Source organism: Narcine bancroftii, chromosome 2, assembly GCF_036971445.1.
Source record: "Narcine bancroftii isolate sNarBan1 chromosome 2, sNarBan1.hap1, whole genome shotgun sequence".
NCBI classification, from domain to species: domain Eukaryota; kingdom Metazoa; phylum Chordata; class Chondrichthyes; order Torpediniformes; family Narcinidae; genus Narcine; species Narcine bancroftii.
In genome coordinates, this window is record NC_091470.1 from 117163169 (window position 1) to 117179865 (window position 16697).

General features: G+C 42.6%; 1 protein-coding gene across 6 annotated transcripts in view; it reads left to right on the forward strand.

The window, feature by feature from the left end:
• Positions 1-16319, forward strand: part of smoc1 (SPARC related modular calcium binding 1) — a 268502-nt gene extending 252183 nt beyond the window's left edge. For 5 of the 6 annotated variants that reach the window (XM_069918105.1, XM_069918107.1, XM_069918108.1 and 2 more), the window contains one exon: positions 15720-16319. In XM_069918105.1, the coding sequence (XP_069774206.1) occupies positions 15720-15736 (17 nt within the window). In that variant the 3' untranslated portion in view covers positions 15737-16319. The remainder of the gene's footprint in view (positions 1-15719) is intronic. The other variant, XM_069918106.1, reaches the window with a different exon arrangement.
• Positions 16320-16697: the final 378 nt, after the last annotated feature.

The following is a 16697-nucleotide window of genomic DNA, read 5'->3' on the forward strand; positions in this document are numbered from 1 at the left end:
AAACTCATCACTGTTGACTTAACTAATCTAACTTAAACCCCCTTCTAATTCTAAGTGCACAGCTATGTAATGTGTGTGTAAGTTCATAAAAGTTCTTTGATTCACAGTCCAATTTCACTTCTCATTCCTCCAAGTTCATTGACTGCAGGCAATTCTTAGACTGTGCACAGAATTTAACATTTATGATGTTCAGCAGGTTTTGGTGCTTGGAAGGTAAATGGTTACCGCTCAGGAAGGTTCTTGTCAGTTTTCAGAGAGAGATTTGTTGTTCCAGGTCACCCACAACTGATTTACTTACATCAGCCACTTCAGTGTCTTGCTTACAAAACTTGCCCCATCAGGGTTTTCCAGATGATAACCTCTTTCTTTTAGGTTACCACAGAGTTCCTTTTTGTTTCTCTTATTTGAAGTGAACCATTAGACATCCACTCCTCTCCTCTTGCATGAACCACAAGGGCTTTGACCAGGATGAACTAAGCACTCACAACCTGTCTCCCAAATGGGGTTTTCCACAAGCTTCCCAGCTTGTCCTGTTCCAGTCCCAGTTGCTGCTGCTGGCTGTAACACTGTAGAATCGATCTCTGTGTGTGTGTGTCTCTCTCTCTCACACACACACACACACACACACACACACACACACACACACACACACACAAAGCCTGTTTGACTCTCTCTGCTTGCAAAATCACATGACCCTCTTAGACCAGCAAGTTCCCCTCCAGACTGTTCCGGCTCCGAGAAGCTCTTTCATCTGTGGCCTTTTTGTAAACAACAATCCATTAGTGAAGTCTCTTGGGCATTCTCCAAAGCTTTTACAAAGGCTCTGAGGCCCTGACATGTCTAGCATTACCAGGGGTCCAGTATTTTAAATAAGATCTATTTTAAAGTGTTTGTATGTGACTTACACTAAAAAACCTGCTCCAATTGATCTCCCAAAAACATATCAATATTCTGTCACAAATGCATTTAAAAAATAACACATGGCTAAAGAAGGTACATGTGCATTTCATTCACGTTCTGTACCTTTGAAAATTGGTTTAAAAATGACCAATCCTTGCTGGGCAGATGAGCTTTAGCTGGGTGGAACTTTTCACTGATGTGGCCCACAGATGAAAGCCACACTTTTTTTATTTTGAAGAGGTGACCGAAGAGATTGATTAGGGCAGAGGAGCTCAAGTGGAATGACCATGTTGGGAGCAGCCAGTATAGGAGTTGGACTTGGAGGCTTTGGCTCGAGAGAGAGAGCACAGGCCGAGGAAGTGGTACAGGAGCGACATGAAAATAAAGGTTCAGCAAGAAGGCACAGGTAATGTCGTTTACCTTATTAAGGTATCCAGCCACAGTTCCTTACAAACAGTAAGGGAAACTGGAGTTGGACAAACTCCAGATCATTCGGGAGGCTGAGGGGACAGTAGGCAGGAATTACGGGAACACGATGACTCCTTGGAGGCAGGAGGAAGGAGGTAGATGGTTGACAGTCAGGAGAGGGAAAAGGATCAAGATAGCCAGCACATTTTTCTTGGGATGACACTAGAAATACCAGAGATATTGGTTTAAGGGGAGTGGAGGGGAGATGTCAGAAGAAGTTTTCTTTTAATTCAGAGAGTGGCGGGGACCTGGAATGGATTGCCAGGGGTGGCGGTGGAGACTGGTACAATAGGGACATTCAAAGACTCTTAGACAGGCACACGGATGTAAGAGAAATGGAGGGCTATGTGTGGGCGTGAGGTTGGGAAAAATTAGATTAATTTGAGGTAGGTTTACATAGGTCAGCACAACATTATGGGTTGAAGGGCCTATACTGTGCTGGAATGTCCCATGTACTTTGTAACTTGCTAATTAGTTCAAAACCTAAACGTGAGATGAGAACTGAGGGGGAAATCAGTTTGAATTTTAGGCTAAGACAGTGATAGAAGAACTGAGAGAATCAATTAATCTGACACAGCAGTTGGGAAAGAAATTAATAGCAACATAAAAATGGGAAGACTCAGGATTAGAATGTTTAGGGAAATACTCTATTTTGTTTGCTCAGAGTGTCAACGTGTTGAGATAAAGTAAAAGCCCTTGTGTTGATAATAATCAAATCCACTTTAAGCGGTGCTTTCATTTAAAGTTGGAGCTTGAGCCATTATTTACTGCAGTGAATCTCACAGAAACAGCCATGAGTCTCATTTTCTCCAACCTCCCATCCATTGGAGATGTCTTTGTGAGGCGCTGACTCAAGAAGGCGGCCAGCATCATAAGGGGTGCCCATCATCCTGGTCACGACCTCTTCTCACTGCTACCGTCAGGCAGAAGAGGGCTGGATGGGGTAGAGTTTGTTAAGTGTGTTCAGGAAAGTTTTCTGAATCAATACGTAGAAGAACTGACTCGAGAGGGGGCAGTATTAGATCTCCTGTTAGGGAATGAGTTAGGTCAGGTGTCAGAGATTTGAGATGGGGAACACTTTGGGTCCAGTGATCACAATACTATTAGCTTTAGGCTAATAATGGAAAAGAATAGACGTGGACTAAAGATTGAGATTCTTGATTGGAAGAAAGCAGATTTTGAGGGGGTGTGAAAAGATTTGGAGGGTGTGGATTGGAATATGTTATTTTCAGGGAAGAATGTAGCAGATAAATGGAGGATATTCAAAGGAAAAGTTCTGAGAGTGCAGAGTCGGTGTGTCTCCGTGAGGATTAAAGGAAAGGATAGAAACTGTAGGGAGCCTTGGTTTTCAAAGGATATTGGGAACTTGGTTTGGAGGAAGAGGGATGTGAACAACAGGTATAAACAACAGGGAATGGATGAACTGCATGAGGAATATAAGGAGTGTAAAAGAAATCTTAAGAAGGAAATTAGAAAGGCTAAAAGGAGATCTGAAGCTGCTTTGGCAGGAGAAGTAAAAATAAATCTGAAGGGTTTCTACAGGTACATTAAAAGTAAAAGAATAGTGAGGGATAAAATTGGACCCCTTGAAGGTGAGGAGGGTAGGCTCTGTGAGAAGCCAGAGGAGTAGGTGAAATTTTAAATGATTTTTTTCTTCAGTATTCACTAAGGAAAAGAATATTGAGCCAGATGAAGTAAAGAAATATGGTAGCGAGCTCATGGATAATATAAAGATTAATGAGGAGGAAGTGTTGGCTATATTGAAAAAGATCAAGGTGGATAAATCTCCAGGTCCTGACAAAATATTTCCTAGGACCCTGAGGGAGGTTAGTGAACAAATAGTGGGCGCCTTGACGGAAATATTTAAAATGCCACTGGCCAAGGGGTAAGTGCCGGAGGACTGGAGGGTGGCTCATGTTGTTCTGCTGTTCAAAAAAGGGTCCAAAAGTAAACCTGGTAATTATAGGCCTGTAAATCTAACGTCGGTGGTGGGTAAATTAATGGAAAGTGTTCTTAGAGATAGTATATACAACTATTTGGAAAGACAGGGATTGATTTGGAGTAGTGAGCATAGTTTTGTACACGGTAGATCATGTCTAAAAAATGTTAGTTTTTCGAGGAGGTTACTAAAAAGGTAGATGAGTGGAAGGCGATGGATGTTGTCTATTTGGACTTTAGTAAGGGTTTTGATAAGGTTAGTAAGGAAGGTGGTAGCATTAGGTATTAATGATGAAGTAGTGAGATGGATTCAACAATAATTGGATGGAAGATGCCAGAGAATAGTGGTGGAAAATAGTTTGTTGAATTGGAGGCCAGTGTCAAGTGGAGTGCCTCAGGGATTGGTACTGGGTCCACTGCTGTTTGTCATATATATTAATGAACTAGATGATAGGGTGGTAAATTGGATTAGTAAATTTGCAGATGATACAAAGGTTAGCAGTGTTGTGGACAGCGAGGAAGATTATCAAAGCTTACAGGGTGGTGTAGGACAGTTAGAAGAGTGGGCTGGCAGATGAAGTTTAATACTGATAAATGTGAGGTGCTACATTTTGGTTGGACTAATCAATATAGGTCACACACGTTAAATGGTGGACAATTGAGGAGTGCAGTGGAACAAAGGGATTTAGGAGTCATGGTACATAATTCCCTGAAAGTTGAATCATGTGGATAGGGTGGTGAAGAAGGCATTAGTATGTTGGCTTTCATAAATCAGAGTATAGAATACAGGAGTTGGGATGTTATGTTGAAATTGTATAAGGCATTGGTGAGGCCAAATTTGGACTATTGTGTGCAGTTTACATCGCCGAATTACAGGAAGGATATAAACAGTATAGAGAGAGCACAGAGGAGACTTATGAGAATGTTACTGGGGTTTCATGGTTTGAGTTACAGAGAAAGGTTTGGCAGACTGGAACTTTATTCCTTGGAAGGTTGAGGGGTGATTTCATAGAGGTATTCAAAATGATAAGGGGGACAGATAGAGTCAATGTGGATAGGCTTTTTCCACAGAGAGTGGGGGAGATTCAAACAAAAGAGCATGGATTGAGAGTAAAAGGTGAAAAGTTTAGGGGAAACATGAGGCGGAATTTCTTCACGCAGAGGGAGGTGGGGGTATGGAATGAACTTCCAGCAGTGGTAGTAGAAGTGAAATCGAGGTTCAAGGAAAAGTTGGATAGGTATATGGATGGGAGAGGTGTGGAGGGTTATGGGCCAAATGCGGGTCAGTGGGACTAGGTGGGGGATGATGATCATTACGGACTAGTAGGGCCGAACTGGCCTGCTTCAGTGCTGGAAATGTTATATGGTTATATAGATTCAGAAACTGGAAGTCCAACAGGCCTTACTTTACCAACAGTTTTTCTCTCCCAATGCCTTTGAACCTCCCCTCGCCACCCTCACCATAAACTACTCCAGGAGCACAAAAAGATCTCTCTGCATTATTGCACTACTTAGAGTCAAAATAGCCCCTTTCACACTGCTGATTCCATGAGTGTTGAATTGGCTAATGTAGCGGGCCTGTTCCCAGTAATTGCGCTGTGTGAAACATTCGAACCTGGCAGGGCGAGTTAAATTCAACCGTGTTCTGACACTTGGTGGGGGAAAGTGCCAGAGCCTGGCCAAGTTAACTAATCACCTTCTGCTGGCGTGAAAGGACAACCTGGTCTTGCATTGTCACTACTGGAGGTGGGACCCCCCCCCCCCCACCCACTTAAAATGCCGGGTTGCCGATTAACCAGGTAAATCAAGGTGCAGTGGGAAAGGCTCCCAAATGCAGCATGTCCAGTAAGTTTGCTCGCTTCCTAGGAAGGTTGGCAGTTATGAAATGGGCTATATGTGGAAACAGACCCTTCAGCCCAACTTGCCTATACTAACCATAATTCCCCACCTCCCTGCGTTTGGCCCATATCCCTCTAAACTCACCTTATCCATGTACCTGTCCATTAAAAAAAAATCTGTTGCAATAGTACCTCCCTCAACCACCTCCTCTGGCAGCCCGTTCCATACACCCACCACCACATCCATTGTGTAAAACAAATACTCCTCAGGTTCCTGTTCAATCTCTCCTCACTCTCTTTAAACCTATCATTTACTGAATTATTTTTATTCTTGCACTAACTGTAATTGTGAATATTTATCATCTTTTCTCCTTTCATACTGTGGTAATTTAAAGTATATGAATGTAGTGGTGTATTTTATAAATGTACCTGTGTGGCTGCAGCACGTACAAATCCTAGTGCTTATGTACGTTGTACTCATGAGCAATGGCAATAAAGCCATGACTTCTCTTGGGTTTTTGAAGTGTCTGGCTGGTTGCTGATCATGGCATAGACCAAGCGAGGAGAATCGGTAGTGCCTCGCTGTACCCAATTAGCCTGTTGAGGAGTGGGGTAAGGAGCCAGCTCAGAAGAGTGTAAACTGGCCTGGATGAATCGCGCATCAAATTGAATCCATGGAACGAGAGGGGAAGCAAGATTGGCGTGAGCATTGGTGGCAACCTTCCGCGTATGAACTTGGCTACCTTCTGTGGAGATAGTTGCAAAGTACCGTATAGTTTGGCGTATAAGTTGAGTTGTGGAACGCTCAAAAATGGGGGTCAACTTATACGCCAGATATACTTTTGAGACCTTAAATTCAGGTCAAAAACCTTGTTATCTTTATTATTATTAGTTGACTCTGGGAGCACCTCCCCACCACTGGTCCTGCCATTCCCCACCGCTGTGTGCCGCTGTAACCCACCCAGACATTCTACAATTATAGAGCCCGAGGTCCCCGCTCCTGCCCGGTAAGCCGAGGTCGCCGCTTCTGCCATGTAGGCTGAGATCGGTCACTGCTTCTGGTGCGAGAACGAGGCTGCAGCTCCTGCTCCAGAGAACAAGATCACCGCTTCTGCCACGTGGCAGGAGCAGCGACCTCGTTCTCCCATCAGGAGGTTCCTGCTCCTGGCGGGAGAACAAGGCTGCCACTCCTTCCTAGTAGGCCGAGGTTCCTGCTCTGGCCCAATAGGCTGAGGGTTTTTTTTTAAACATTTACTTGCTTAATTTACAGCTTTGTTATTTGGTGATTGGGGGGTTTAAAAAAATTTGAGGTGGTTGCTGGGAGGCCCAGGCAACCCGAAAATGGGGGTCGAGTTATACATCCGATATACAACAAAACCATTAAAATAAGACTAAAAAAAATGGGGGGTCAACCTATCTGTCTGTCAACATACACCAAAATATATGGTAATCCTTTAATTTCCTTTTAAGTTTTCTGTTTTTGTCTGTAATGGTAGCATCTCATCCTTGACTATTTCTTTTTATGAACCTGTAATAACCTTTGCAGTCTGATTTTTATGTTTTGCTGATGCCTTACCTTTCCTTTATCAGGTTCTCGGCCATTCTTTGCTTAAGTGCACCCAGACCCAACACCTACTGCTATGTTCACAATGTTAGAAGTCGCTACCTTGGATTTAATGCGATACATGTATTATATTTACTTTTTTTCCCTACAAAATCATAAAGGGACAGATAGGGTTGATAGTAAAAAAATCTTTTTCCTCCTCAAAGGGGGTTACAAAGGCAGAGGGCATAGGTTTGAGGTGGGAGGGATGGAGAAGGTAGAACATAGAGCATTACTGCACAGAACAGGCCCTCCGGCCCACAGTGTTGTGCTGACCTATGCAAACCCACTGCACAACAGTCTAATCCAGTGGTACTCAACCTTTTCCTTTCCACTCACATCCCACTTTAAGTAATCCTGATGCCATCGGTGCTCTGTGATTTGTGAGGGATTGCTTAAGGTGGGATGTGAGTGGGAAGGGAAGGTTGACAATCACTGCTCTTGACCCAATTGTTACTGAAATATTTTGCTCTAGAAAAATGGTCATTGGCCCATTTCCTTTGGAGTTCTGAAACCGTGCACATAACGAGTCAATGAGGTACAATTAAAACAGGGGTTTTCAAACTTTTTCCACCCACATCCCACCTTAAGCAATCCGTCGCTAATCACAGAGCACCGATGGCGTAGGGATTTTTTAAAGTGGTATGTGAGTGGAAAGTAAAAGGTTGAGAACCATTCCATAGATGCTGCGTGACCTGCTGAGTTTCTTCAGCATGTTTGTGAATTGCACCCAGTATCTTAGATTCTCCTGTTTGCCTCCATAAGCCCTGAGTGGATGGGGTGAAGAGGGTCATCTGACATTATTGTGAGAAAACCTGGGAGCATGCTAAAGTGTAATTCAAGAGCAAGGTATTCTGAGTCCAATAGATGGAGCAGGGTATCACAGGGAATCCAAGGATGCTCTTAAGATCATTCTGCAACCAAATGAAAGCAGTGCCTAACGTGGTCCATTCTTCTTTGTTCTTTGGCCTCTGTCGGTCGTGGTCGACCATGGCTACTGTGTCTCCGGTAGTCGCCGTGGTGTGGCCTCTCCATGGCGCCAGCCAGGGCAGAGTTGATATGGAGCGCTGTCTGTTGCCTCCTTTCCATCCTAATGACAGGTCTAAAGGAACGACGAAGGTCGGTACTGTTTGGTGCCAGTAGTCTCGCAGGAGTTGCCGGACCGGTGCTGGGTACAGCAGTAAGTCGCCTTCGGGACTCCGACTCTGAATTTGTCCTCGGGGTTTACTCCTAAAGTGGTCCATTAAATATAGAACAAAGAGTATGGGAATAATTGGGAGATAACAGTCATAATACGGACCTCATGGAAGCATTTTGAATGTTGAAAGGCCTGGACAGAGTAGATGTGGCAAAGTTGTTTCCCATTGTAGGGCAGTCCAAGACAAGAGGGCACAATTTCAGGACTGAAGCAAGCACATTTCAAACAGAGAGGCAAAGGAATTTCTTTAGCTAGAGAGTGGTGAATCTCTAGAATTTGCTGCCACGGGGCGGCTGTGGAGGTCAAGTCGTTGGGCGTATTTAAGGCAGAGATTGATAGGTATCTAAATAGTCATGGTATCAAAGGTTATGGGAGAAGGCATGGGAGTGGGGCTGAGTGAGAGATTGGATCAGCTCATGATCCATGGACTCAATGGGCTGAATGGCCTGCTTCTGCTCTGATATGGTCCTATTAGAGAATAGAATACTGAAGCATAAATAAAAATGTTTCATGTGACAGTGAATGGCCCAAAGTAATTGAGCAGAAAAGTAACAAGAGTGGGGTCAAGGGTTAACAGTTGGACACAACACATAATAGAAGTAAAACACAAAGGTCCGCAGACACTGTGGTTGAAGTAAAAACACACAGTGCTGGAGAAATTCAGCAGGTCAAACAGGGTCCTTTATGCAGCAAAGATAAAGATACAGAACCAACATTTTGGGCTTGAGTCCTTCATCAAACAAAATGGCGGGGGGTGGGGTAGGGGAGGATCATGGTCCTACAGTCAGGAAGTCGTAGGTGGAGAAGGGAAGGCACAGCAGCAAGCAGGTGGAGGGGGGATGGCTGGCTGGCTGAATAGAGAGGGAAGGGGGTGGAGAGCTGGAGGGGGAAGGGAATGGAGGGGGAGAGAAGTGCAGGTTAGCAGAAATCGGAGAAGTCTGGCTGGAGAGCCCCCAGACAGAAATCAGGTGTTGTTTCTCAAATTTACAGGTGGCCTTGGTAGGACAGTAGATAAGGCCACTGCAGAACTGGAATGGTTGGCCACTGGATGGTCCCTGTCACTGGTATGGACAGAGCAAAGATTCTCAGCGAAGCGATCTCCCAGTCTCTGCGACGAGGAGAAGGCCACAAAGGGAGCACTGGATGCAGTAGACCACTCCCACGGATACACTAGTGACATGTTGCTTCCCGTGAAAGGCCTAGTTGGGGCACACTGAGGAACCACACTTGCCCCCACACCTCCTCCCTCACCATATTTCAGGGTGGAACAGCAGAAGGCACCATCTTAGAATATTGGGCAGGGTACTTAGATCTGAGATTCCCTTCATTATGAGAATGACTGCATTCTCCTTCATCGAACACCGTGGAGGCCAATCCATGAATATATTTAAGAAAGTAGGTCTTCAGATGCAAAGAGGCATCAAGGGACATGGGTAAAGAAATGATCAACGACAATTTTACCCAGTGGTAGAGTAACTCTGAAGACCAACTCCTGTCCCTAGTTTTCAAGGGTCCTACATTCACGATGAATATAACTATTCCAGTAATTGTTGTAAATGTCAAGATTTCAATTATGTTCAAAGAGCATTTGAATATTTAGCCAAATCAGCTGTGAGTGACCTGTGGGAAAACTCTCTGCTTGTTTTTGTCAAGTGGGGCCTCATATCTCCTGACAACCCGGGACTAATAGGGTGAGTGAGTCCAAAGTTATAATTCGCCCACAAGCCCAGGGTCAGAAAGCAGTAGAAAGGCCTGGGAAATCACTGGAGGTAGAACACAAGTATGTGCCTATTTTTCCATCACCAGACTGTGTGTGTCCTCAGAGGAAGTTGTACAGTCGGCTCTGAAGGAGGTTCGTGGTTGTCCTCAAAAGCTACATTTGCATTTTTGTTTTGCTGCAATCAAACACGAGCCCGAAGGTATATCCAGAAGCAGATTAAGCTACAGACCCAAGCTCCCCTAGACTTGTAAAGGGTTGTAAATCAGGAGGTAAGGAGTAAAAGTCTGTCTCAGTTTTTAAAAATGTAGCTCTGAACATAAAACATTTAGAACTTCAGAAATTCATGTGACACATTGACTAGAGGTTTATGCAGTCTAAACATGGCAGCCCTGCACAATGTTCCATTTTCCTTCTCTTAGTTGTTGTGCCTTTCAAGGATATCCCTGCCAAAAGCAGGATTCAATGGCCATCCCTAGACACATTCCCAAGGCAGTTAAGGATCCAGACAAGGACAGCACATTCCCTTCCCTGTGCAATTAAATTCCCAGCTGCCAGATGAAGGGAACAGATCATTAGGTAGAACAGGTCGCCAATGCACAGGGAGAGATGGGGGAAAAAACCACATCTCTGCTAGTTTTAACACAAGGAGTAGATGGCAGTTCAACCCAGGTCAAGGTCCCTAAATGAACACCAGACTTGGGGCTGTGAAAATTATAATGAAACCAGGGCACACCGTTGGGTCTGAACATAAACTTCACCAATTCAAACCAAGGCAGGCTCAGGATGAAGAAAACTTTAGCTAGAGAGTGGTGAATCTTCAAAGCAAATAATTTGTAACTTCCTTTGCAAACGAGAGAAAGGAACATCTTCATTCCGTGCATCTTGAAACCCTGTGCTGATGATATTAAGTTGGAACGGCTGGAAGGCCATTAATCTGCTTCCCAGCCAATGGCAGAATCAGGTGTCTGGGGAAATGAAACATGAATGCAATTACTTCTGACAAGATGTTTTATTCATCACATTGATTTTATTATGCTTAGCTGCCATTGTCTAGAAAGGAAAGTATGGCATAGATTAGAAAACTATTCACTGCTACATTTCTAGGGGGTACAATTTACTCATTACGCAAAATTTCCCAGAAGTTCACCTTCTTGGAAACATCTGGATCCAATTTGATCTTTGTCAAAAAACACTCTCGCCAAATGCCAATTGTGCTACCAGTTTTTCAGCTACTAAGAGGTCGTCCATTCAAGTTCCCACTGGGGACACAGTGCTTCGCCAAACATACCAAAGTAAGTGTGAAAGTGTGCGCACACACACATATTCTCGCATACACTGTCTCTCTCTCACACACACACACACTCGTATTCTCTCACACAGACATTCTCTCACACACATATTCTCACACACCCTCACACTCTCTCTCATACACACATACTCTCACACCCACTCTCTCACCACATAATCTCTCGCACATACTCTCTCACACACACACTCACTTTCACTCATACACTCACTCACACTTACATACACTCTCACTCACACTCTCATTCACTCACTCACTCTCATACACTCACACACATTCTCACTCACGCACACTTATTCACATAATCTCTCACACACACTCATTCACATAATCTCTCACACACACTCATTCACATAATCTCTCACACTCATTCATAATCTCTCACACACACTCATTCACATAATCTCTCTCACACACACACACACACACACACACACACACACACACACACACACACACACACACACACTCTCAAACATTCTCTCTCTCTCACACACACACACAAGCCATAGAACATCGTAGCACAAAAACAGGCCCTTAACCCTATCTAGTCTGTGCCAAACCATTATTCTGCCTCCCATCGATCTGCACACAGACCATAGTTCTCTTGTACTTGTCCAATTAATTTTAATGTTAAAATTGAGCCGGCATTTACCACTTAAGCTGGAAGCTCGATCTACACTCCCACCGCTCTCTGCGTGAAGAAGTTCCCCTGAATGTTCCTGCTGCAAAAACAACTAACTTAATGATATAACCATATAACATTTTACAGGACGGAAAGAAGCCATGTTGGCCCTTTCAACGTTTCTCCTTTCCCAATAAGAATGGGGCAGTGATTGGCACCTGCTGACAAATTGTTTCAGACAGGACTCCATCTAGAGATCTGCATTTCTCACATATGCTGGTGAATCCTGGGAACACAAGCTGGGGGTGGGGGGGGATTAGAATTTCTTCATTTGTCTGGACCCAGGGGATCTACTATCCATCAAAATCTCTTGTCATTGCCCAAACGAGGCTGCTAGATTTAAGGTTCGGGGTGGGCTGTCACAGACTTGACCTTGTGACTGCTTCTCTTTCCACACGTGCGACCTGACTTGGAGGGTTTCCAGCATTCTCTGATTTTTTTTTTGTTTTCAACTTTCAACAACTGCAGATTCTTTTTAACTTTTTGAATATTGCTGCTCACATCAAATGATCAAGAAATTACAATTGGGTGGAGCTTTTGATTAGTTTGATTAACCAAAATGCGCAGACTCAGTAATTATTTTTCCCTGCTTCCTTCTCCTTTGTCCCATTCTAAGGTGGCAAGGTCAGTGTCGCGGTGACAGCAATGCCATTACATTGGGTGGGTGGGTTCCATCTGGGTGCTCCGGTTTTTTTTCCCCCACGTTCTAAAGATGTTTGGGTGTATTTGGGAGGCACGGCCTCGTGGGCTGGAAGTTCCTGTTGCTATGCTCTGTCCCCAACAGAAGAAAACATTGCCGCACTATCCTTATCGGTGAAATGTACAGTTTTTAGACAGCAGGCATGTACCAGCACAATCCAGGAATTCTGCCGCTACATGGGGAGTCGAGAAAGGAATGTGCAAGAATTTGGAGTCAATTCCTGCTCCATGATTGATCCTGCAGGACCCCTACATCTTTTTGGGGGAAACCAGCAGTGTGAATCATCCTGGAAAAATTCATTGACGGTCATCCACTCGACGGCACGTCCAACCCCCGGGACTGTTGCACTCAGGTTCTTGCAGACTACAAAATGCACCCAATGTGAATGACCACATGGGCAGTAATTATGTTAATTTTTTCCAGTGATTTTCCAGTCTAAAAAACATGATGGACTACCCGTCTGAGGTGCTGTGTACAAAATGGCAGCAAAGCACTGGAGGTGTGCAATATAAAAGCATTTTATTTTCCGATAAAGATATTCAAATGGGTTTCAGATTTAAAATTCGTCAACCAGGAAGTGCATAGCTATTACTTGGGGAGGAGAGGTGTTTTAGTACAACCCTATTACACACCTAACAGGAGGTCTCTTGTCAGCAAAGGCGAAGAACACTTTTAAGTTGACTGTGTCCTTGTGTGAACAGTCTGACAGGTTATCTATGACAGCCATGTAAAATATCATAATTTGTAGGGTATAGGCTTGCAACGACAAAAAGGGGAACTCGCTCTGGACTGTGCATGAGCTCCCAAGCCCACTGATGATTTGATTTCCGGAAATCATACTTCATGAAAATTCTCTAATGAAATTTATAAGGTGATAATAATAGCAGAGGTAAACAAGAGAGACAGCAGGAAACTGGAGCAACCCACAAGGTGCTGGAGGACCTCAGTGGGTCAGCCTGCATCCGTGGAAGTCAGTAGAGAGTTGATGTTTCGAGTTGAAGACCTTGATGAGGAATAACATGTAATGGGCAAAGCCTGAATAAAATGGTGGTGGTGGGGGGGGTGGGGAATGGTGTAGGGAGGGGAAGTAGCTCAGAGTGTGGGGGACTGGAAGGTGTAGGTGATAGACAAGTAGACAGGGTAGGGGAAAGGGGAAGTGAAAGGAGGAATGGGACCCAAAAGATGAGGGAGCCAAGTTGTGAACATCAGGGGGGAGGGGGAAAGATAACTGGGAATTGGAGAGCAATGCTGATGTCATCTGTTTGGCGAATGCCGAGACAGAATACAAAGTTGTTCCTCCAATTTATGAGTGGCCTCATCCTGGCAGCTCATGAGACTGTGGACATACAGATATTGATGCGGCATTTGAAAGGGGAATTAAAATGGCTGGGCTATAACAGCAAATGTCTTCTATTTATTAAAACTATGTGCTCTGATAGATTAATTGTGAGTTACAGTAGGGGTGAACACAGAATAACTATTAAATGAATGAAATGTCTGCAGAGAGGGCAGCAATAAAAAACAGATGTTCCTATCAATGGGGAGAACTTGGTTTACAAACAGCTCTTTTGCTTAAGATGGGCACTGCCTTACACCCCTCCTGGTCATGTTCCAAATTGAAACCCTTTTGGGGAAACTTATATCAAATTATTGGGAAACACTTACCTCGAAGTCTAGAATTGTCTCTTTTAGGAAATATTATGGGCGTAATACCTAAAATGAGGCTGTCCAAATATCAGTTAGAGTTTATTAAAGTTGCATTGGCAGTGGCCAGGAAATGTATTGCAGTTACCAGGAAGTCTGATTCTCTCTTGGAACTAACCCGTTGGAATACTGAGATGCCTGGTTGTGTCCCCCTGGAGAAAATCACTTACAGCTTAAGGAACAACAGGTTTTTGCAGCTATGGGAACCCTAAATGTAGGGTTAATAAATAAGATACTTATATTGTTTATTTTTCTTCCCTTTATTGAAATTTATATCAAAATAAGTGGGCCTCTTCTCTGTTGAACTGGATTTCAGATCCAGATCGCGCCTTCTCACTTTTTCTTTTCTCTCTCTTTCTTTCTCCTTTTTTATTTCTCTTTTATTATTTTTTCTCCTGTTTCCTTCTCTTTCAATTTTTTTTCTGCTTCATTAGGGGTTTTGTTTGGGGGAGGGGGATAGGCATAATATTTGGAACATATATTAATTTTTTTTGGAAAATTTTATTTTTAATTTTCATCAATACGTACACATAAATTATTCATCATCTAACAATACAATATAATAAATATGATATAAATTTTTCTCTTTATTACCCTTCCCTCCCACAATGAAAAAGAAAAAGAGAAAGCACCTGAATTTATTTATTATTCACTATTCGCATATTCCTAACAAATGATTCTACCCTGTACATATTAATTGGGAGGAGCGGGTGTTATGGACGATATGGATGGACTCTTACTAATGAAATCCATATATAGTTTCCAAATCATATAAAAATTCTCAGGTTGATTCCTTAAATTATAAGTCATCGATTCCAATGGTATACAGTTTTGTATTTCCGTATGTCACCTATCCAACCATATAAAATTATCTGACTTCCATGTTACTGCCATACCCCTGCTATTGCTAGACTCAAAAAGTTTCTTTGATATTTGTCTAACTCCAATTTAGTATCAATGTCATATAAAGTCACCCAGCAAAAATATTTTGGGATCTTTTGGTATCTATCTTCATAATTTGTCCCAATAATATATTCAAGTTCTCCCAAAATTTTCTCACTTTTTCACAAGACCAAACTGCATGTAATAAAAGGTACCTGATTTCCTTGTTATATCTGAAACATTTGTCAGAACAATTTGAATTAAGTCCATGTAATTTATACGGAGTGCAGTATAATTGGTGTAAAAAATTAATTGATATCTAACATTAATTGTATAAGTTACACCCTCCTGGCACAATCTTGACTAGGCCTCATCATGAATTTGTATATTTAAATCTTTTTCCCATTTTATTTTTACTTAAATCTTCCTTTTTCTGCATTGTGTCTTGAGGAACATGTATTAATGATTCACATTTGATTACTTATCTGTGATGATATAGTTTGTGGATAATTTTCAAAAATAATAAATATTAAGAAAAAAGATGGGCATTGCCTGGTGCTACCTTTCCTGATGAGAGAATGGTGTTGTTGGAGCCAGGAGAAGATCTTCCAGCTGGGCTTTCATTATCAGGAAGTGAACACAGAGAGGCAGAGGGACAAGAGATGAACCAGATTTGCACTCTTTGTAAAATGAAGCGTTTTAAAAAAAAAAATGTGTACATGCATCTGAGTGGTCAGACCAAATACTAAATGCATTCTTACTTCTGTTTGTTTCTAGTAGGACGTTTGGTATGAAGGATGCAGTGGATATTTGGGAGGAGACGGAGGATAGAACAAGTGCTTCAAGAATGGCAAAATCTCAATAATCTAAATCCAAGAAGTGTGACTGAAAGTTTGCACTTTTTAAAAAAAAATGTATACCATTATAGATTGATTATAGATGAAAGATGCAAATTTCTAAACAGCTACTGATTTTTTTTTTAAGGTCTTAGTGGTTTGGACAGAAGAAAACTTGACGAGCTATTTAACTGTACCATTCTGATGTACATCACAACATCTGTTGCATTTTAGTGGTACCGTGTCCTTTATAACATACAATGTAGGTGTGGTTTCTACAGCCAACACATTTTTCATTGACAGGCTCTTTGTTGCTTAATTGTAGTCACCTCCTGAGGAGCAAAGCAAGACTAGTGAAAAAGACTGTTAGAAAAGGAGAGTGCTCTTCTCCAGTGATTAATGGAAGCAATGTCCTGTAGATATCAAGGCTTACAAAAATATAGTCAATCTCTTGCTTTTCTTTTACCTTCATCACATTTACAATGCATATTGTTTCCCAACACAGTGCATTACTGATTTACTAATAAAACTATAGAACAAAGACCTCGTACGCTTTCTTGATTGTGGTATTATCCACAGAGTCTGAACGTCAGGTAACCATATAACAATTACAGTACGGAAACAGGCCATCTATCCCGCACCGATTTAAGTGATCTCCTCTAGTCCCACTTACCTTGCCCATATTCTGAAAGCGTTGCCATTTTAAATGGTGTACAGATTTTTTGATATGTCTAAATCAGATATTTATTGGATGACATAAAAAAAAATTGAGTTCAGAAGATCGTTCAATCTGGGGGTTTAATTAGTTTGATTGCCCTTGTCTCTTTTCCCTGTAATTTTTGATTTCTCGTTTCCTGGATGAACTAAACAGAGAAACGTATGGAGAAGATAGGGGTGGGAGGTGGTCCTTTCAACTTGC